General features: G+C 42.2%; 1 protein-coding gene across 1 annotated transcript in view; it reads right to left on the bottom strand.

The window, feature by feature from the left end:
- ctnna2 (catenin (cadherin-associated protein), alpha 2) overlaps nt 1-23,544 on the bottom strand; it is a 524,553-nt gene that overhangs the window by 484,412 nt on the left and 16,597 nt on the right. Inside the window, exon 2 of the mRNA XM_029118384.2 lies at nt 73-179. Within this exon, the coding sequence (XP_028974217.1) occupies nt 73-174 (102 nt within the window). The 5' untranslated portion in view covers nt 175-179. The remainder of the gene's footprint in view (nt 1-72; nt 180-23,544) is intronic.

Below are 23,544 nucleotides of genomic sequence, written 5' to 3' on the forward strand. Positions count from 1 at the left end.
CGCATAACCGTCCTTGTTACCCGGAGACAATGACAGCCCGCGGACCTAAAGGCTCTTTTGAAGTGTTCCTACCTGTGTAACCAGGGGCTCCAGAAGGCGCTCCACGGTCAGGGTGCGGATCTCCAGACTCTTGGGGTCCCATTTCAACAGGATGGGGGACGTCGTGGTGGTCATGGTCTCTGGTGAGAGAGACAAAATGTGAGTTAGAGGGAGAAAGAGTGCAATAAAGGAAGGTTTTAAGACATAGCATTAAATTTGCAATCTATACTGTGGATATCCTACGCTGTCTTTTTCAATAATTATTGGATTCTGGACATGATTGCGTCTGTTTTTCACCGCAATACTGATTTTATATAAACCAATCCACCCAACTTCCATGGAATTAAAGTGAGAGAAAGAACTGGTGAGAGGAGAGAAGTGTTTCAGCTGGTGTGTCACTGAATGTACTGCTAGTTGACAGAGGTGGGGGATAATTTTCCAGAATGCCTCGTTTGTCTTTCTCTATTACTAGGCAGTGACAAGTCATGCCCCATAAAGAAGAGTTTGGAAGAGGGATTAGAGTGCGTTAAATTTAATAGAGGTACATTGCGGAGTTGCTTTAGAGCCTAATGTTTCCGTCATGATGGGAAAACATACAGAACTATTTCAGACAGATGATGCTTCTAGCTGGCTGGCTGATCTGCATTCATTTCAAGAAGACACATGAACTCTGCTCTGTTCGGTCACTAACAATCCAAGTACAGTCCAAGGGAAATATTGAGATCTGAAACTTTTTTCTTTACCTCACAAACTGTCTGCAAACCTGACAGACTGTAGATAATTTACACAAAAACCTTCCGAAGCTGTCCTGACTCCTAAACAATCAGTCAAAAACTGTTTCATCCAACATGGGGCAACACAAACGTAGATGGTGAATTACTTCTGTCGACATTGCGCATTCAGGACAAGCGAAAGCCCATGAACCGCATCAAATGCTTAATCCTCTACCCACTATAGCTCATTGAGCCAACTTTATACCAAACCTAAGCATTTGAATAATCACTTTAAAGACCCTGTGTGTGTTTATTTGTGTTTCCACATGAAGTAGAAATATTTGCAGTGATTCTGGTATTCAAGTGTTTTTTAAATTTTATTAAGACTTGAATGTGATTTCAGACTACAGAGACACCTCACACAGCTTTGCCTGCTGTCTTTAAGGCTGATTGTCATTCAGAAGAGTGCGTTGGCCTAGATTTGTCTCTCTAGCGTTCCTTTCGGGGAGAGTGAGAACAAGTGAGGATGCGGGATTCTGATGACTAAAAACATGTGGGTACAAAGCTTGAGCAGTTGCTTTGAAGAGCAAGGCTAATATATGCAGGTGAGTTTCTGATTAGGACAGGAAACTGAGGCGGGACGCAGAGGCGGCATCCTGTCGGAAATATCATAGAGAGAAAAGGGGAGAGTAGGGGAGACAGTTATTTACTGCCAATTTGGCCTGCTTTTTCTCACAACGATATTCAATTTGTGACTACGGCCCTTGTGGCAACTCCCAGCAGGTTTAAAGCAGAGAATGTCAAACACTTACGCAGCAACAGTCACATTGCTTTGCTCAACCAGGAAGTTAGGAGGGAACAGCGCGCTTGAGGGGTAATGTTCTTCTGGCTAAAATTTTATCAACTGTTTCGGTTAATGAAGCCAACTAAGAAAATAATCTCATTCATATCAACGACCTGGAAGCCATGACTGAGTTGCTCTTTTACAGAACAACAGAATATTTGCCTTGCTGGTTCAAGGTTTTATACTAGTAGCCTTTCAGTTGCTGGTTAGACAGCGAGGGTAGTGCTGGGCAATTTTCACAGCATTTCTTTCACTTCAAGAATATACACAATATGGCCAAAAGTATGTGAACACCCGACTATTACACCTACAGTTAAGCTCAAAAGTATTCATACCCATGCCAAATTTGATGATTTTTTATTTCAATTTTGATGTGCTATGCGCTTCAGCACTCAGCGGAACTGCTCTGCGTCTGTGTGGTCTATCAATTTGTGGCTGGGTTGTTGTTGCTTCCACTTCACCATTACATCGATCAGCCATAACATAATGACCACTGACAAGTGAAATGAATAACACTGATAATCTTGTTACCATGGCACCTGTCAGTGGGTGGGATATATTAGGCAGCAAGTGAACATTCTTCCCTCAAAGTTGACGTGTTAGAAGCAGGAAAAATGGGCAAGCGTAAGGATCTGAGAGACTTTGACAAGGGCCAAATTGTGATGGCTAATAATCTCCTGCTAACGTCTTGATGGCAGATAACACAGCACACTTTCAGAGGTCTAGTGGAGTCTAGGTGAGGGCTGTTTTGGCGGCAAAAGGGGGACCTACACAATATTAGGCAGGTGGTCATAATGTTATGGCTGATCAGTGAATAGCACCTATAGTTGACTGGGGCAGATCTAGTATGAACGAAATTTCACAAACTGGTTCATGGCAAAGGTGGCATCCTGTGCCATGTTTAAATTCATTGAGCTCTTAAGTATGACCCACTGTACAGCCAAATTTTGTCTATAGGGATTTCATACCTTTGTGCAGGATTATATGCACCTATGAGCAATGAGTGTGGCTGAAACACCTGAACTCAATAATTAGTAGGGGTGTCCACATACATTTGGCCATATAGTTTATATTTCACCGGTACAACAATAATAATATAATTCCCTCCACAATTTAGGGCATGTTTTCTCACACCAAAGTTGAGCAAACTAAGTAGATTTGTTGCAACAAGGAAATGACAACGATTTCTTCACTGGCTGCTTGCCCTAGCCACAAATTCAAACCAGCATCACTCAACAACAAATCTGAGCTAGGGTGTAGAAGTCAATAGGTGATTATTACAGCCACTGCCTGATCACAGTTTTACTGTAGATATTTTCTGCAATTTTGATACAGAAATAAAAATGCTACAGTATTTGGTCTTCCACAGCTAATTATTAGAATATTTTTTAGTTTGTCACATTGATTTCAATTTCCATGGCTTTAATCAGAAGCTGAAATTTCAATATGCTTCTATTAACAAATTTCGGCAAATAATGTCTGAGATTTGACAAACATAAAATAAAGAGACAAACATAAACATAATTATCCAGCACAGCATAGCTGAATAAGTAATATTTGTCCACCTATCATTATAGGTAGTACCACCTACAGTTTAGACATTTAGCTGACCCCCTTATCTAGAGTGACTTACAGTAATGAGGGCATACATTTCCAACCAGGTCTACCATGGGAATCAAACACACAAGCTCTTGCGCTGCGAGGCCCATGCTCTATCAACTGAGCTACATGGGACCATGCCACGCACCATACTGCTCAAAATCCTTTCTTCCCTAACCCCTTAATCCTAAACCCACAAACCAAACTGTAACTCTTAACTGTAACTCTGAAGCAAGGTGTCAAGGCTTTCTTGTGTCAGGGACTCAACCCTGGTTTCTCTAGGGTTATTTAAGGTTGATTGAGTCCACAGAAGAATGGGGGTGGGAGGGTTGTTGCCATGGAGCCGTGAAGCTAAGCAACCCTCCATGGTGGCATGAGGAGGAATGGGAAGTCTTCTAAAACAAGAACGATAGAGAATAAAGCCTCTGCTTAGGCACAGAAAAGTCTGCCCTTTCTTGTAGTTTAGCAGCATATGTTGATATGCTGATTTAAGCTAATGTATGCGGAATACAAAGTCTGCACTTAGAATAACAAAATCTTGACAGCTAACGACTATTTGAAATATTATCAAACAAGAAAACGATGTCATAATATGTATTGTCAGAAGCATAATTGAGTGTGTCTTCTGAAGTAGTGTTGTCAAAGTAAAGATTTCTTTTGTAAATATGTTAGGAACTGCCCAAACTACACCTGTAGATTGAACCTGGAATGAACCCCAAAAAACAAAATGTCATTTTGAGGATGGGTTTAGACTGATGAGCACCATTGAAAGCAAACATACACACACACACACACACACTTGCACACACTAGCACAGCGGTATTAAGTGTGCCCTCGCTGACATTTCTCTGACATTCGCCGACATTTGCAGAACAAACACCAGAAGTAAGACATGTTTACAGTGGGGGACATGTTCATTAGGCGATGCTAACTTAGAGGAAATTAATTCATTCCCTCCTGCTGTCTAATTTAATATAGTCATCTTGATTGCCCCTTGCAAGATTTCACACAAACACACACACACACACACACATACACACACACACACACACACACACAGACCTTCTGTTCACTTAGAACAACCTAAGTTAATTTATGGTACAGGAAAACCAACAAGCAAAAATAAATAGAGAATGAACAATGAGACCAGCAATGTGATTTTGCCTGAAGATAAATATTACAAAAAGCAAGCACGCTGTCAGTGAGTGTGATGTAAAGGCTTGTAATTGCATCAATCCGATTCACTAATAAACTGTGATTAAGGACCCAGGAAATAAAACACAAATGTGAATTAGCATTGAAATAGAGCACACACAAACACATTCAATTGATTCTATGACAACATAATAAATATTTGGACACCTAAGCTCTTTCTCCCTTAACCAATGTCTTCATATCCAGATGAATCTACGGCTCGGTCTCATTCCAATTTGCTTTCAACGATTTTCAACGGATTTGTAAGAGTTGAATATTCGGCAACCAAGAAATCTGGGCCAAGCCATTCTGCGTCCGTCAATGCTACGTTTGTTGTTCATACCGGGACGTCACGTCGGTAAACGCACCTGAGGGGCCAACTCTCACTCATCCGGCAACCTCTGTTAGCTTTTCATCAGGCGTCTGACCGACTAGGCGGAGTGGGCCGATACGACCTCCGTGCCCACGGGAATCCCAGCCACTCATCTAATGGCAAAGTACAGGCCCGAATGACCACCTTGGAATGCTGCACCAACTGGAAGGCCTTCTACTTACAACTTTTGACAAGGGCACGGAAGACTCTCGTCTGCTATATAACTTACACACACAGAATGTTTTCCAGAAATCCCGGTTGTTAAGAAGATTAAGGATTTTTTTTGTTGCATATTCTCTCCTGAGTCTTGGAGTCCTCCAAACTGAACTCAGAGAAAGTTAGAGAATAATAGTGAACTCATTAACAGACTTTTTCTAACTCACATTTTTCTAACTCAAATCAACAACAGAAAGAAAAGAGAATGACTGAGATTAGGATGTGAATTGCACAGCCTATTTTAAATGGTGATGAGGGAATTAGTGAGCATAGAGCCTTCATGATACACATGCACACACACAGTGTGAAATGTCCAGCTGGGAACTGATGCCAAACATTGTTGGCAGTGGATGATGCGGCTGTAATGTCACAAGCGGCGTCCCGTCAACATATGTATTCACATAATGCCTTGCCGTTATCAGATCAAGGCTTCAAGCTGCCAAAATGGCTGAAAGGCTGAAGTGTCTTCAATACAACACATTTGTTTTTATCTTTTCCAACATCCCGGCCAAGTTATGATATACTTCCTCTTCCATTCCCACTCGCTATCTCTCACAGAGCAGAAACATTACTAACGATGGTTCTGCTTTTGTGTATCTCAGAAAATTTTATTTTTCATAGAAACAGCAAGTGATGCTGACAAACAAAGAGTGAGAAGAGAACAAAGCTGCCTTGTTTATATCTTAAATTGACTCACAAATCACAGGAAATACAGTTAGGGCCAGAAATAATTGGACACTGCCCAAATTTTGGATGTTTACTGAACATCCAGTTTCAGTTAAATAATGAATATGGGCTTAAAGTACAGTCTCTCTGCATTAATTTGAGGGTATTCACATCCAAATTGGAGGAAGGGTTTAGGAATTACAGCTCTTTAATATGTTGCCCTGTCTTTTTCTAGTGACCAAAAGTAATTGGACGATTGACCTAAAAGCTGTTTCATGGACAGGTGTGGGCTATTCCTTTGTTATTTCTTCATCAATTAAGCTGCTACATTTCTGGAGTTGATTCCAGGTGTGTCATTCGCATTTGGAAATTGTTCCTGTGAACCCATAACATGCAGTCAATGGAGCACTAAATGCAAGTGAAACAGGCCATCCATAGGCTGCAAAACAAAATCCATCAGAGAGATAGCAGGAACATTAGGAGTAGCCAAATCAACAGTTTGGTTCATTCTGAGAAAAAAAGAATGCACTGGTGCTCTCTGCAACACAAAAAGGCCTGGATGATCGTAGGATCCTTTCCATGGTAAAAAAAAAAAAGAAAAACCTTCACAACATCCAGCCAAGTGAAGAACACTTTCCAGGTAGTAGGCATCATCATTATCCAAGTCTACCATAAAGAGAAGACTTCACAAGAGCAAACCATTCATAAGCCTCAAGAACAGAAAGGCCAGATTTTGCCAAAAAACATCTAAAAATGCCAGCCCAGTTATGGAACAGCATTCTTTGGACATAATGTATGAAACTAAGATCAACCTGTACCAGAATGATGGGAAGAAAAAAGTATGGAGAAGGCTTGGAACAGCTCATGATCCAAAGCATACCACATCTTCTGTAAAACAAGGTGGAGGCAGTGTGATGGCATTGACATGCCTGGCTTCTATTGGCACAGGGTCACTAATTTATTGATGATGTGACAGAAGACAGAAGCACCCGGATGAATTCTGAAGTGTATAGTGATATATTGTCTGCACAGATTCAGCCAAATTCAGCAAAGTTGATTGGACGGCGCTTCACTTTACAAATGGACAATGACCCAAAACATACTGCGTAAGCAACCCAGGAGTTATTTAAGGCGGAGAGTTAGAATATTCTGCTATGGCCGAGTCAATCACCTGATCTCAACGCGATCGAGCATCCATTTCATTTGCATGAAACAAAACTTAAGGCAGAAAGACCCACAAACAAACAACAACTGAAGACAACTTAAAAATGTATTATTGGCCACTGGTTGTAAAAGTATCACTGTAGAGCCAAAATGGGTCTGCCAAAAATTGTGCAACATATCATTTATTACTCAAAATGTTGCCCATGTCATGAAAACCAGACTGCTTCTGGTAATGAGAATGCAACTCTCAAATGCCCTCATGTCTACAACTATCAAACAATGAAACCAGTATTGTATATAAACGAAGCATAGTCAACTCAAATTTACATCAAGAGAAACGAGAGAACGAGGACTGAAGCTCCAAAGCCACATAAAAATGCGCCTCTCAAAAACGTCATATTTTAAGACCTAAATAATTGCACGTTACTGTACATTAAGTTGTTTAAACAAAATCTATTTATTTGCAGCTGAAATCCGTCGTTTTCCGTGCCAGAGGAACAGTCCGCTTACACTTTGTAAAGTGACGATGAGTATAGTTGATTTTAGAGAGTACACAAGCATTGACTATCATTGACTTCCCCATACACACATACTGGATGATTTTGCTGAGGGAGTGGGTGTGTGTGTGTGTGTGTGAGAGAGAGAGAGTATGGTAGTGAAGGATAGAAACGTGACCCAGGCAGTCCCACCACAGACCCAAATAATTTACTGTTCCACTTCTCTAATGAGCTACAACTCTTTTAAAAAAAAAATGGAGCCACAGGGGGAGGAGCTAGACGGAGACAAATACAGAGAGAGACAGGAAGAGTGATTGAGAGAGTTAATCAGTGACAGAGTGTGGTGTGTGAGTGAGTGAACGAGTGAGTATGTGCTTCAGAGAGAGACACACTGTGAAAACAAGAAAAAGATAGAACCTGAACCCTCTTTCTCTAGCAGGAGGGAAATCTTCTCTGCCCCAAGGCCTTTCTCTGAGACAGCCACAAACAAACAAACTGAAAAAGAAGCCCATGCAGTCAGAGCCAGACAAACCAAAACCAGCTGTGAAAGAGGTACTGCTGCTTCAAATGAGCAGGAGACACAACCGCTTAGTGTGACTGGCCTCAGAAATTCTCACAAAACCCTGCCAAACAAAAACATCTGATTAATTTAAATACAATTTAATCGAAAGAATGGTCCTCTGGGGGAAGTATGGTCGACAAAGTCTACTTGACATTATTACGCAGCATAAAAGGGATATAAGACGGTATTACCTTGGCACATAACCTTTGAAATCAATGATAAAGTAATGGAAAAACATGAATATTTAGTTGAAATCAAATGTCAAAATGTGTTGCAAAGAAAACACAAGTCTCCTAAATATGACAATTATGAATATATTATTTATCAATTATGCTTTCAGATAGACATGTCAAATGTATGTCAAAGCATGTGATTTAAATCCAACCACTATGCATAGGACAAACTGTGGAAATAAATCCAAAATGTCAGAATTTTGATACTTGATTTCTCATTTTTGTTTTTAGATACACTTGTCAAAAATGCTAAAATGACTGCCTCCACGGGACAATCCTTAAGCTCGATTGGCATTAAAATCCAACCAATTGTGTGGGGATTCTTATCTCCCTATGGATTTTGGAAGGAAATCACTCATGAGGCCATGATCAGCACTGGAATAGACACAACTCAATACAATCAGCAGTGAACAGGAGTAGCCACTCCGGTAACCCTCTACTGACAAAACTGTTCAGACAGACACACATGGAGCTCGTAAACCAAAGTGACAGTTGTACAATAGGACCTGCTGCCATAGTACCTTCATGACTGGGATGTGGAAGGCAGCCAGAGAGTTGATCTCTGGACAAAAGAGGTGTGAATCTTCTCTTTAATGGGTTTCGGCATGCCCAGGGTAAGAGAACAGAAGTGCTCTTGTGTGTGTGTGTGTGTGTGTGTGTGTGTGTGGGCACGTGTTGCCTTTATCACCCTTTATAAATTCTCAATTTGATCAGTGGGCCCCAATTAAGGGTTTAAAATGTCTGTGTGTGGGTGTGTGTGTGTGTGTCGATGACAGAACAAGAGTCAGTGACAGTACCAGAGAGCACAGAGCTAAGTCATGTTTTTTTCTCAATTTGCTGTAACTTGTTTGCTATGTAAGACCCCCTGAAACCCAGGAGAGTGAGAGGGCCCATTTCCCAGTCTCTCCAATCGTGTCTTAATGCTAAAGCTTATGAAACACGGCCGCCAGACCCCGTAAATCTGCCGCAGAGCGTTGTGGATTTGACAGCAGATTACGACCCAAGGAAAGGAGAGAGCGGCACACATTTACACAACACACACACGCGTGCAGAAACACAAGCGCGTGTACACCGCTCATTTCCCCTCTAAAGATGAGAGTAAACATTGTGCACACTAAACACGCGTGTGCGCTATTCTCAAAGCTGGAGATGAGTAGAAGCTCATGCATTTCAAGAGTGCAGAGACGCGATTGATACCCGCGCATGCAAACCTGCGCGCACAGAAGCCCACACGACGCCAACTCTACAACATGTGCACTCTAAACCAAGCGACCGCTAGAACATCTCCCAAACAAACAACGATCATCTCGTCAGCGAACACAGCCCAAAATGGTCTACATGGTCAAAGGTAATGTGCCGTGTAGGGAAAGGTCTTTTGGAAGGGTTTTGCTGTGTAGGGTAAGTTTGGCTTCGGTGTGCAGCAAGGCTCCGGCCAAGAGGGTAAGCATGCCGTTGCCATGAGTGGAGACGGAGGGGGAGCTTTAAATGGATGCTTATTTTTTCAGTCACACACACACATGCCCCCCAAACAGCAACTCCAACAAGGTAATTACTTTGCGTCGCCTTTAACAGTTGTTCCTCTCAGAATCGCCACTCTTTCTGTAATGGACCGCTGACATCAGCGCAAAGTCAGCTAATAATCTTGTTTAATGAGCAGTACACGCAAAATGGCGAGAAAATATCCCACGTCAGGGGACAAAGCGCTGAGTTGTGAAAAACACCACAAAAGCATGGGCGCCAACCATCCAGACATTTCTTGTTTTGTGTTGAGCCCGGCCTAGTGCACTAGTGCATTCCAAATGAACTCCAACTGAATGCTTTTGAGTAAAGGGCCCTGGTCAAAAGAAGTGAACTATAAAGGGGAACAGGGTTCCATTTAGCATAAGTCCCTGGTGTTTATCCCCATGTCATGTTCCAGAATCTCTGGCGGTCATGTGACCATCTCTCTAATTCTCTGTTGTTCTCAAATTCAACCTGCTACTCCTCCTCTCCACTTCCTTCCTCTCTCCATGTCAATGTGTCAGAAACATGCATATGTATGCTTCACTTTAGACCACTGGCAGATAAACCAAACTGAAAAAAGAATATAATCATCTAATCCTAAAAAATAAAAATAAAAATGCTATTTCATCATTTGGACCAAAAATGAGTAAAAACTTAGCTTCAATATTTGGTGTGGCCCCTTTTGCAAAAATAACAATGTAAAGTAGCAGTTTATTGTCACTGTATATCAGTCTCTTACATCAACTGGGAGGATTTTTTGCTTCAAGTCCCCCAACAGCATGACTATATAGGATTGTGATATGGGATTTGACTCTGCCATTCTATAAACATCCACTTCTTTATTTCTGTCATTCTGTTCTGGCTTTATTTGTGTGTTTTGGATCATTGTGCTGCTGCAAGATCCTTATTTGGTTAATCTTATCATTTAACAGATGGCCTCTCATTCTCCTCCTTAATTCTCTGGTACAATATGGAATTGGCAAGTTGGCCAGGCCCTGAACCCGTAAAACAGATCCAAATTATAATGCATTGCCAGTCTAAATGCTTTACAATGGTTTTAGGTTCTTCTTTTCAAACCTGTCTTTTGTGTACACCAAACAAATCTGTCCAAAGCACATCGTTTCAGTGGTTTTGATATTTACCCAGATGTTGTCGGGCAAACACCAGTTGTCTTGAAATAAGTTTTCTTCTAACCTGATCTCCCATTCAGGCCAAGTTTGTGCATTATCTGACAAGTTGTTTCATGAACTTGAACACTGTGTCAAGAGAGGCCTGTAGATCCTGGGTTCTTACAGACTTCAGTGAGTATCTTTCAGTCAGCTCTTTGCCTGAATTTGGTACAATGACCTGTCCTATGATTGCTAGTGGCCTTGAATTTTCTCCATTTGTAGATTAATTGATGTATTTCAATTGCTTGGCATCATGGGCATCAATGATCTTGCTTGCTAGTATATATTCTAGAATAAGCAGAAAACATATGAATGTAGAAGCTTTTTAAAGGGAGATAAACTGAAATCCACCACATCCATAATTGTTGGTTCAAAGTACACTTGTTTAGGAATCCCAAAATTCTGCATTAAGCCTGCATTAAGAGGTTAAGGTTATCACAACTACAAAACGGACAGAGGATGACAGCAAGAAACTAGATTTAAAACTGAAAGCTTTTGATTTTATGTAAGCTGCACATTGCACAAAACAGTTATCGAATAACTAAACTAATGTTACATTGCCTATCCCAAAATGTAGACCATAAGGAGAACAAGTAACATGCTTTGTTTGGAAATGATCAATTTCGGATGGTCAGGTTGACCTTCACATGATTCCACCAAGAAAAATAGTGATGGGTGTGAAGTGTTTGTAGCTTGCAGATTCCCCTTAGGCTTTGTTCTAGCTGTGGAAGGAATAAGCATGAACAAAAGCACACACTTCTGTCTCTAGAAGACAAAATAATCCCAGCACACCTTGCCCAGGAGACAGAGTATCTGTCTCATTATGACGTTTTAATTTGCTCTATCTTTCCATTCAATATCTCTGTGTCTCTCTCCATTTCCTTATATCTGGGTTTATCTCTAGATCTATATCTCTGCATGTGTCTCTGTGTATATGTTTGTCTCTCTCTGCCTATATCTCTTTTTGTCTGTCTGTCCCATTTCTCTATCTATCTGTCATTCTCTCTTTCCCTGTCAACTCCTCTCCCTGTCTTTTACCCTCCCTCTCCATTTCACTCTCCTTCTCTGACTCATCTTTCTTCCCTACATGCTCCTCTCCCTGCATCTCTCCTTCCCTTTGATTCACTCATACTTCAAGAGACACAAAAGTGGCGACACCAAAGAGTGACCTCTCAACCACCTTTCAACTCAAATCCCACATGTTTCTATTCCAACCCGGCAGATCCCAGTCCTGAGCACAGGCAGCACAGGATCAGTGTGAAGCAAATAGCTCATAATTGGTAAGGCAACAACCACAGTTCACGTCTCCATCCACCCAGTCTCTGCCGTGGTTAACTAGCTCTAGGTTGCAGAGATCCTGAAACAATGGCAATCTTCTGTAGCCTATGGTTATTTGTTTGCACTGTCAGTGCCAAGCTGTGGAGAAGCGGCTTGGTTCTGACATTTTATATCCCCTAGTGGTAATGCTTGTTGACGACAACAGGTTGATTGCGAATGGCCTTGCTTCCAGTGAGGGTAAAGATAGAGATGATTGCAGCTGGTTGCCAGTGTCTCACGGGTGAAGCACCCAAGGGGGTGACATCCAAGCGTAAACTGGGTCTCCGGAGCCAGCCAGTGCCGTCATAATTTGCCTTCGCTGGCCAGTGCCAAAAACAGAGACAAAGCTAATTAACATCGGAATTAGTCAGAGTCAATGGCGAGCTGTCACTAAATTCATCGTTGGCCGTGATGTTTCCATTCAATGTCACCTTGCCCAAATTGAGATGGGAAGCAGACATGTATTTATTAGTCTAGACTAGGCTTGGAATAGTTTGGATATGAAAAGCTGAACCAGCAAAGGTCAGGGATGTGTCAAGTAAGAGACAAACCATTTTTGCATTTTGATGCTGTTGATGCCGTCCCTGACATTTAGGTTTGTGTCGATATGAACCATGCAACAATATAGTACATTTAATGAATTGACACATTCAGATAGAGACTGGGTCCTGAAATGGCTCTGGATATTTTATCACACTATACTGTCAGTTTTCCCCCCAATTAAGAACAGCCTACTGGCACTTGCCCAATCTGCTCTTTTTTTTTTGGATTCTTATGGATTGTTTTTGTGGACCATTGTATTTAGATTGGTAACGTATTGGCAATAGGGTGAGAAGCTCGGTCACCCGGGAGGAGCTCAGAGTAGAGCCGTTGCTCCTCCACATCGAGAGGGGTCAGCTGAGGTGGCTTGGGCATCTTTTTCGGATGCCTCCGGAACGCCTTCCTGGGAAGGTGTTCCGGTCCCATCCCACCGGGAGGAGACCCCGGGGAAGACCTAGGACACGCTGGAGGGACTATGTCTCCCGGCTGGCCTGGGAACGCCTCGGTGTCCCCCCAGAAGAGCTAGAGGAAGTGTCTGGGGAGAGGGAAGTCTGGGCATCCCTGCTTAGACTGCTGCCCCCGCGACCCGGCCCCGGATAAGCGGTAGAAGATGGATGGATGGATGGACGTATTGGCAACCTTTAGGAGGCGAAGCACTATCAAACTGGAGCCCATTTTTATCTATTGACATCCACAAACATGACTAGTCAACCATGTAATGTCCTGACGCATGGGACAATGACTGCAGACCGTCCAGGGAAGGAAGAATTCTGGGCCGGCACCAAACCACAGCGGCGGTCAAAATCAATGCCATCATCACCTCTCTGTCTCCAATAACCACCCCTCAACTTGGGCACCGGTGGCTCTGGCACTGGCCCTAACTGCGCTACGGTGCGTGTCACAAACTGTCACGGCAAGTAGCCTAGTCAAACATATCCTTTCCACAAGCAGCTGGGACAACTCTCCTGCCAGGGGCCACTGGAAACGTCTCAGAGTAGCAGTGGATCGGGTTTCCGGTACAAACAGTGTTTAATTGGATTTCATGGATGGGCAGGGAAGCCGTCCTAGACCGGCACGGCTTTGATAACGTGGGCCCAGGGCATTCTGGCAAATGTGTCAGGATCTCAATGGGCTTTACTTTGGTGGATACAATGTTATGAAACTGTCTGGTCAAAAGGAGAGGACTTAGGGAACAGGGTACCTTCTGGGACGCCAACATTATCAGCGTAGGTCAGAGATCATGAGGACAGACTATGTAAACATGAATGGTAGAGTATATCAGTCACCGTTCAATCGACTAAAATAGTATTTCTGACTCGCTTCGCAACCAACAGGTGTAGATGGACACAGTATACGCAGTATTCACATTTAGTTACAGTAGGATGGACCTTGTCCATGCCACTCATCTTTCAGCTCAATGGCTGCATAAGTGAGACAATCATACTGACTTTGTCGTTCACCCAAAAAGACAGAGGCCAAGCCAATTCACACAGCTAGGCCCGCCCTCCCGCACCAGGTCTCTGTCAGTGTCAATAAGCTCTCCATTTCATTCATCCCATCTACATCTCATCATCGTCAAGGATACTCAAGTGGGCCGTCTTTAGACTGCACTGCCAGTCCTGTAATTCCCCTCTGTGAGTAGTTTAACCTGGTGCCACTATAGTCATTTATCACACACTTTTATTCATAGCAACTGACTGTTCACAACATTACATCAGAACGTTTTAGTCATTTAGAAGACAATCTTATCCAGAGCAACAGCTAGCGCACACATTTGAATAGCTGTCAACACAGACGATTACTTGTATTTTTGATTGTCTTAAACATGGCCCGTGGAAGAATAAAACCTAGCACAACGGGACTTGTTCAGCAGGGAACACCTTGATGGAAGGTTGAGATCACAGGCACGCCTCTGAAAACCTGGCAATCATGTTGATGTCTTCCCATTTATTCCATGTTTGCCAAATGAAAAGGACCTTGGTGTGGAGCGCAGTTCATTAGGATCCCCGTCAGCCATTTCAGCCATTTCCTCTTCCAGGGGTCAACATAAATCATCAAACACAAGACTACAGAACGGTTATAGACAAGAGAGGATGATTATTACATTATGCATGGCTCCGCTGCTAGAGCATGGGGCATCCAGCGTCAGAATTGCTGATTAGCTGATTAGCGGTGGTATATGAGAACATATTTCACGTGTATGACATCACATTCTACTACTCTAATTGCACTGGTAACCGATTTAATAAAACAGCAATAAGGTATCTTGGGGGTTTGCGGTGCATTGTCAATAGAGCTGTGTCCAGGCACTCCGCACTTTGCCTAAGAATTGACTGTGGTATGTTGAAAACACGTCACACCCCTCCCCACCTTAATGACATTAGGTAGGGATTGAAACAGATGATGAATGGGGAAGCCTGATGTTATTAGTACTGGTCTGTTTTGTCAAGGCCATGTAGACAATAGTACCACTCTGCTTCCAGCTGCCGTTCAGTTCTGCCGTTCAGACTAAGTCAACTATTCTGTTTTCGCTGACCTCAATCGGGGTTAATGCTTTGATAAGCATACAGGTACAAAGTGGAAATAGGGGCAGACCCCCCCCAGGGATGTGTTTATGCCGGTTGGTAAATTAGGGCTTCCTTACTTTTCAAACAACATCTTAGAGTCCACTGGCCTGATTTTGTTGAAACTTGGGAGTCGAAACTAGTGAAATTGGGGACAACTCTAATTCATGGAATGACAAATGCCTCCTGCCTACAGTATGCATCACATTAGATTAGAGAACACAAACGAGTGTATAAACCAAGTTCTACATGCTTTGACAGGTCAGTGAGTGTATCAAAGACAAAACTAGTAAATTGATTGGAATGTGCTCCTATCCTGGCAAACACAGGAATAGCTCATATCAGAATAGCTTGAAAGGTTCACTCCACCAACATATGGGCACAGATTGCTGGGTTGTGTCCTATTGGCACCATGTTAATATGGAGTCGGCTTTAACAGATAGTTAGACGAGAGAAAGGATTTTTCTTCTCCCTCTAGCTGACACTGGGCTGATATTAAAGAGGCTCTGATAGGTGGGACCTGATTGCTGTCCCTACGGGAACAGCCTATAAAAACTGTTGCTTAGTGGGCCATATTGGCACTCCCATGGACGGGATTACGACAGCTCTTATCTTCCTACGGCCAGATATGTCATTTGCTGCCACCTCCCCTCCATCGAGGACTGCAGGGCAAGGAAGCGTGCAGAAAAGCCCATTGCGGACCACCTTGCAACCCCCTTTTTCCGACAGCTATCCTCCAGCAGGCAGATTCAGGTCAATCGTGATCAGAACCTTCCACCACCTGAACGGTCTCTTTCCCCGAGCTGCGGCCTCTCAGTAACGGCCATCTGTCCTGCGGAGGCTGCTGAGAATATGCCTGTGGCATGCAAGCCATGTGTGAATTGTAAAGGAAGTAAATGCCCCACACTGCAATTAGGCTGAACTGCCGAAGAAGCTCCACTGCTGCTTTTCACTGAGCAATGCTACTGAACGTGCTTTTTTTAGCTGGATCCTCATTAACGGACGTCATAGCGGCAGCTAGTTGGGCTTCCTGGGGTTAGCATTTAACAATACAAGCATTAGAACAGAAACTGAGTGAAAGAATAACAGCAGCTTGTGACTTAAGGTAGTCCTGCGGACAAAGCTGCTGCCTTTGATGAACATGTACCACTGAAGCATCGGTTTGAATTTGGCCAACTACTCGTTAATCAAATTCCCTCTGCTTCGTCTTAACCTACTGTCTCTGTAAATGAATGCATACAGATACCTGAAAATACTGCATATGAAAATATATTACAAAAAGATGCTTAGGAAATAAAAACAAAAAAATTATACCAGACAGTAATTTGTGAATCAGCACATAACTGTCCCAAGACACTTCAAAATAGGCTATGTGAAAAACCAGCACATAAGTTATAAGGACTTAAAATGCATGCATGCTGATTTGCAGAGCTGAGGCAAATGTCAGGTCATATTTTGATACAGCAGTTGCGCTTACATGGCTTAAAAATATGCATAGGTCAAATATGGGGTGTTTACATATTTATCCTGTTTCACACAAACTCACATATACACACGTAGAAGTGTGGTACAGAGGTGATAGTGTAAAATGCCCTAGTTCTCATTTATATTTACACCTTCCGAAACACACTCAGAGCAGGTTATGGGCCAGGGATCAGTTGCTACTGACCAGAATCCATTACTGACAGCAATTCTTTGAAATGCAGGAAAATAAAGTACGTCAGTTAGTTCTAAAAATGGCTACCACTTCTCATTACAGGAGCTAATATGCTACACCTCTGCAGTGTCCCAGATTCACAGGATTGTGTGTGTGCTTGTGAGAGTTACAGTGGATATAAAAAGTCTACACACCCCTGTTAAAATGCCAGGTTCTGCTGACAAAGATAAATCATGTCAGATCTTTCTCCACCTTTAATGATAAACAAACTGAAATCTTTGAGGAAAAAAAACAAAAGAAACATAAGTGTGAACACCTTTTTTTGATTTTATTACAGCACTCAGTATTTTTGGGTAGGAGTCTATTAGCATGGCACATCTTGACGTGACAATATTTGCCCACTCTTCTTTGCCAAAGTGCTCTAAATCTGTCAGATTGCGAGGACATCTCCTCTGCACAGCCCTCTTCAGATCATCCCACAGAGGTTCATTTGGATTCGGGTCTGGGCTCTGGCTGGGCCATTCCAAAACGTGAATCTGGTGAAGCCATGCTTTTGTGGATTTGGATGTGTGCTTTGAGTCATTGTTGTGCTGAAAGGTGAACTTCCTCTTCATCTTCAGCTTTCTAACGGACGCCCAAAGGTTTTGTGTCAAAATTGCCTGGTATTTGGAACTGTTCATAATTCCCTCCACCCTGACTAAGGGCCCGGTTCCAGCTGAAGATAAACCGCCCAAAAGCATGATGCTGCCACCACCATGCTTCACTGTGGGTATGGTGTTCTTTGGGTGATGTGCAGTGTTGTTTTTGCGCCAAACATACTTTTTGGAATTATGGACAAAAAGTTAAACCTTTGTTTCATCAGACCATAACACATTTTCCCACGTGCTTTTGGGGGACTTGAAGTTTGATTTCTTTGTAAGAAAAGGCTTCAGTCTTGTCACATGTAGCACACAGCCAGTACTTGCCAGAAATTCCTGCAGTTCCTTCAATGTTGCTGTAGGCCTCTTGGAAGCCTCCGTGACCAGTTTTCTTCTCGTTTTTTCATCAATTTTGGTGGTACGTCCAGTTCTTGGTAATGTCTCTGTTGTGCCATAATTTCTCCACTTGATGATGACTGTCTTCTTTTGTACCATTCTCCTGACTGATATCTTTCAACAATGAGATCCCTCTGATGCTTTAGAAGCTCTCTGCGGACCATGGCTTTTGCTCTGAGATGCAACTAAGAAAATGTCAGGAGAATCCTACTAGAACAGCTGAATTTTATTTGTGATTAATCAGAGTCACTTTAAATGATTGAGTTAATTACCTCTATTTAACATGAGTTTGAATGTGATTGGTTAATTCTGAACACAGCCACATCCCCAGTTGTAAGAGGGTGTGCACACTTATGCAACCAGGTTATTGCAATGTTTTTATTTTTCAGTTTTCCTCCTCGAAGATTTTTTTTTCAAATGAATTGTTCACATTATAGGTCACATTAAAAGTGGACAAAGTTCGGACATGATTTATTATTATTATTATTATTATTATTTAGACTTTGTCTCATTCTTTTACATCACATCACATCACAGGGGTGTGTAGACATTTTATATCCACTATACATTGTCAAAGCTACAGTAGTAGCAGCTCAACCTGTCAAATGGCTGCTTTCCAGAACCAGGGCTTTCACAACACACACACACACAAGTTCTAATTCACACACCACACACCCCCAGATATATTCAGCAGGTTCGAAGCCGAAGCAAAGGCGAGGGGTAAGCAACAAACTGATTTGAGAGGGAGATCCAAAGAACAACAATGATTTTGAACCTAGAAGCCCACACTGATAGCTGGTTAGCCTATATGAGAAGGAAGAAGCCAGCCTGTATGAAACCAATTGCACTGGAGATCATAATGGCATGAGCTTCCTGACTGCATTCACCAACCTTCTCCTAGGCATGGCCTAACTGCATTTTCAGAAAAACATAATGTGCTGTTGCAGCTCAACGACCAGCCTATTAATTGACGACATCTTTTACATCCACCAGCCCAACTCAACCCCGCCCAATAATCTACTCAGCTAGTCATAACTAGGGTGGGAGTGAAAATCTACCAGGACCAGGATTGAGCCCTGTCTTAAGACAATGCAATCACAGTAGTCCATGAAAAAGTCTGATGCAAATTAAGATATTGGAAGTCTTCTCAGTTTGACCTTTTTACATAAGAAATGCATAGTTTACAAAGAACATGAATTGACCATGGTTAGAAACTCCGTTGTTCCGTAGACAACTTCTTGTCCAGTGATCCAGTTATGTCAGGTAAGACATCAATGACCTAATGGTGCTACTTAAAGAGGATTTCAGGTCCTTAATATTACTATAAACCAGGTAATTCAAGACCTGTGCCCACGCTGTCATGCCAAAGAACAGCTCTTCGCTGTGGTATAGTGGGAATTTCTCATACCCCCTCGTGCATAACATTACACCCCTTTGAAAATACATCAATAATAATTTGGAAATAACATACAACTATGAAATAGTATTTTCTGCATTATGAAACCTTACAACCTTTAAAAACCAATGTGGCAAACCGAATCAAAGTTGTGCCACTTTTACGCTTGACACCTGCTTTAGCTGGAGAACAGTATTGCCTCAAGCAGAAGGCTTCCTCTAAACTGCCACAGATGAGGCATATGGCCAACATAAGTGGCTTTCTGGGTCCCTCCTGGCTATTTATCAGGGTGCCCTGAATAATGAATGATGCCTGAAGCCATAACGTTCTTCTGAAGGGTGACGTCAGCATCCATGTAGACTTGTAAGGGTGTACACAGGCTTCCTTAAGAGTTTATTGGAATGTAGTTTGTTTATAGTGAGATTTCTGCCTCTAATTTCAGGCATGTTAATAGGGAATGTCTAATAACGTACAAGCCGGTAAACATGTCACTCCGGGGACACCCACAAACATCACGGAATGTCTTAATGACACGTTTTTGTTTCAGGGTACTCCCTATTTAATGCATTACTTTTTATCATGGCCCAATGTCAAATCTAGTGCACCCAGTGGGGACATGTGCAGTTTTAGGATGCATTACTGAAGTTGCCTCACCACTATGAAATCACAGAAATCACAGTTTTTGTTTCAGTCTTGTAACAGCATTAAGATTTCCCTTCTCTACCAAATCTCTCATTAACAAAACACAGTACAACAGTAGGGGAACAAAGTTTCTTTCAGTGGCAGTAAGTATTTTTCAGGGAGAAACACATTAGGTAACATTTTCTAAAACGGACGATATTTGGCAAGAAATTTAACCCAGACAAGGCAAACTTTTCTCCAGTAACTAAGCAGTTCAAAATAGGCTGGTTTCCAAATGGCAACCTTTTCCCTAAACAAAGCACTACTTTTGACCAGCGCCTATAAGACTCTGGTCAAATGTAATGCACACTATAGGGAATAGGGAGCCATTGAAGACACATAGGTAAATATTACAGGAAAATTGGATGGCAGAGATGCTTGAGGGGTTTTATAGCTTGTTGTTTTATTTGAAAGACAAGCTCACATATGCCGCCACTGAGCACAGACGGCCCACTGAACAGCCGATAATAGTTCAATCAGTGCTAGAAGTATACTGGTCTGGCTCTCTTAGTTCAAGGCATTGTTTTATTTGATGAACACACGCAAATATCTATTAGGCATTTAACAAAGCTACGTAAAATATACATTTAGATCAAGGTTAGATTGCGTTAAAAATTTACCAACTATTTCTCTTTTTATGAAAATAGACAGTGTTTATCTGTATAATAAATTACAGCATTTGAGCATATTCAAAGTTAATAATAATTCAGTCTATTTGACTTGTTTTGTGTTCTAAGTGAAGATTTGTCTCCAGCGATGCTCTGGCTCCATTCCAGGATGCAATAAAATATATTTTAATGCCTCACCCATTCTAATGACTCACTTTGAAGACACCAAAGAAATTGGTGTGGAACATACGTTTTTCCAACCCTAAAGGTGAGAATGTTCTGCGGGTTCCCTTAGGCGGCGGCACCAGACCCTCAGATCCCCTCATTCTCTTTGAAGTTAGACTCAAAAGGGCCAAGCTGACACTACCACAGGCACACACACAAGCATGGGCATGCACACTGAAATTGAACCATCCCCAGAACGGCGCTAACACTAGTGGAGCTCCAAAACCAGACACACAATCTTCCCTTTAAAAACACGTTGTTGAATTTCTTACACAGCTGCAAATCAGTGAAGCCCCCTGCTGTTTCTACTTGCATGTCACTTCATCACAGCGGCAGATGCAGATGATTCATGAGTCATATTGGTAAGACAGAAGGGAGCACAAAAAGCTACAATGCAGCTGTGCTGCCATACCCTTGGATGGGCTTGCTGAAGATGCAGAGACAATTTGTGATTCAAACAGTCCCAATGACAACATCATTCATTTAGATGAAAGCATATTCAGGATATTGCTCTTGCCAAATACACAAATGCAGTAATGAAACAAATACACTTAACACATATTTTTTTTTAGATTAGTTATTTGAGAAGAGGACTGTTTGCACATAGACTTCCATGTCTCCTAAAAATAAACCATTCAAATCAGCAAAACAAATAGGTATGGCCCCTTATCCAAATTAAATATGTATATGAATATGCCGGGAATTTAATGGCTAAATCGGGTGAACAAGAAGGGGATTACTGTCGTTGTTTTTTTTATTCTACACCAACAGCAGGATATATGGCAAGCTGTGATGTAAAGATTGGATTTGTTTTACAGTCATTTGATTTCTGTCTTTGGCAATACAACAACATAGTCTGATAAGCTGTCATTCCACCATTAAATGAAAAATGTGACTGCCACAGAAATTAACGATAATTGTTTGGAATAGCTTAGTGTCCAAATAAGCAATGTGCTACTTAAAAGTTTAACAACATACAGTGCCCTCCAGAATTAGGGCTCAGTGATAGAAATGTGCACAAATGGCTATGATAAAATTGTATTGTTGTTTATCAGTTGAGTTATCCTATACTTGAAATGAGAGAAATCTAACCATCAATTGAATTGAAATTGTTCATAGAAAACTCATTCTTAATTAAGAAATCAATATTCAAGAAATCAAAACCCTATATATTTGTATGAACAAAACCTGTTATAACTATATAAACCGATCAGCCATAACATTATGACCACTGACAGGTGAAGTGAATAACGCTGATAATCTTGTTATCATGGCATCTGTCAGTGGGTGGGATTAATTAGGCAGCAAGTGAACATTCTGTCCTCAATGTTGATGTGTTAGAAGCAGAAGAAATGGGTAAGCATAAGGAACTGCGCGACTTTGACAAGGGCCAAATTGTGATGGCTAGACGACTGGGTCGGAGCATCTCCAAAACTGCAACCCTTGTGGGGTGTTCCCGGTCTACAGAGGTCAGTACCTGTCATAAGTGGTCCAAGGAAGGAAAAGCGGTGAACTGCCAACAGGATCATGGGCAGCCAAGGCTCAATGATGCACGCGAGGAGCGAAGGCTGGCCAGTGTGGTCCGATCCAACAGATGAGCTACTGTAGCTCAAATTGCTGAAAAAGTTAATGCTGGTACTGTTAGAATGGTGTCAGAACACACAGTCCACCGCAGTTTGTTGCGTTTCGGGTGGCGTAGCCACAGACCAGTCAGGGTGCCCATGCTGACCCCTGTCTGCCGAAAGTGCCAACACTGGGCACGTGAGCATCTGAACTGGACCACGGAGCAATGGAAGAAGGTGGCCTGGTCTGATGAATCACGTTATGTTTTACATCATGTGGATGGTTGGATACGTGTGGGTCGCATACCTGGAGAACACAAGGCACCAGGATGCACTATGGAAAAGCAAGCCAGCGGAGGCAGTATGATGCTTTGGGCAATGATCTGCTGGGAATCCTTGGGTCCTGCCATTCATGTGGATGTTACTTTGACACGTACCACCTACCTGAGCATTGTTGCAGACCACAGCCACCCTTTCATGGCAACTGTGTTCCCTGATGGCATTGGCCTCTTTCTGCAGGATAATGTGCCATGCCACAAAGCAAAAATTGTTCAGGATTGGTTTGAGGAACACAACAACGAGTTCAAGGTGTTGACTTGGCCTCCAAACAAGTCTGATCCATGGAGGCCCCATCTCGCAACTTACAGGACTTAAAGGATCTGCTGCTAACGTCTTGGTGCCAAACACCACAGCACACTTTCGGAGGCCTCGATGGGTCAGGGCTGTTTTGGTGGCAAAATTGGGGACCTACACAATATTAAGCAGGTGGTCATAATGTTATGGCTGATAGGTGTATACAGTTGTGCTCATAAGTTTGCATACCCTGGCAGAAATATTTTATTTCATTGAAGGATAGTGATCATATGAAGCCATTTATTATAACATAGTTGTTTGGCTCCTTTTTCAATCTGTGTATAAATAGTCAATGTGTTTGTTAGCTATCATGTTGATGCACTGATCAGGCTAGATACTGGGCCATGGGGAGACAAGAATTGTCAAAAGAACTGCGTAACAAGATAATGGAACTTTATAAAGATAGAAAAGGATATAAAAAGATATCCAAAACCTTGCGAATGCCAGTCATTACTGGGGTGATCTTAAACGTGCAGTTCATACAAGACGACCAAAGACTTTGCATCACCTGGAGGCATTTTGCCAAGACGAATGGACAGCTATACCACCTACATA

The sequence above is a fragment of the Esox lucius genome, chromosome 25 (assembly GCF_011004845.1).
Source record: "Esox lucius isolate fEsoLuc1 chromosome 25, fEsoLuc1.pri, whole genome shotgun sequence".
NCBI lineage: Eukaryota > Metazoa > Chordata > Actinopteri > Esociformes > Esocidae > Esox > Esox lucius.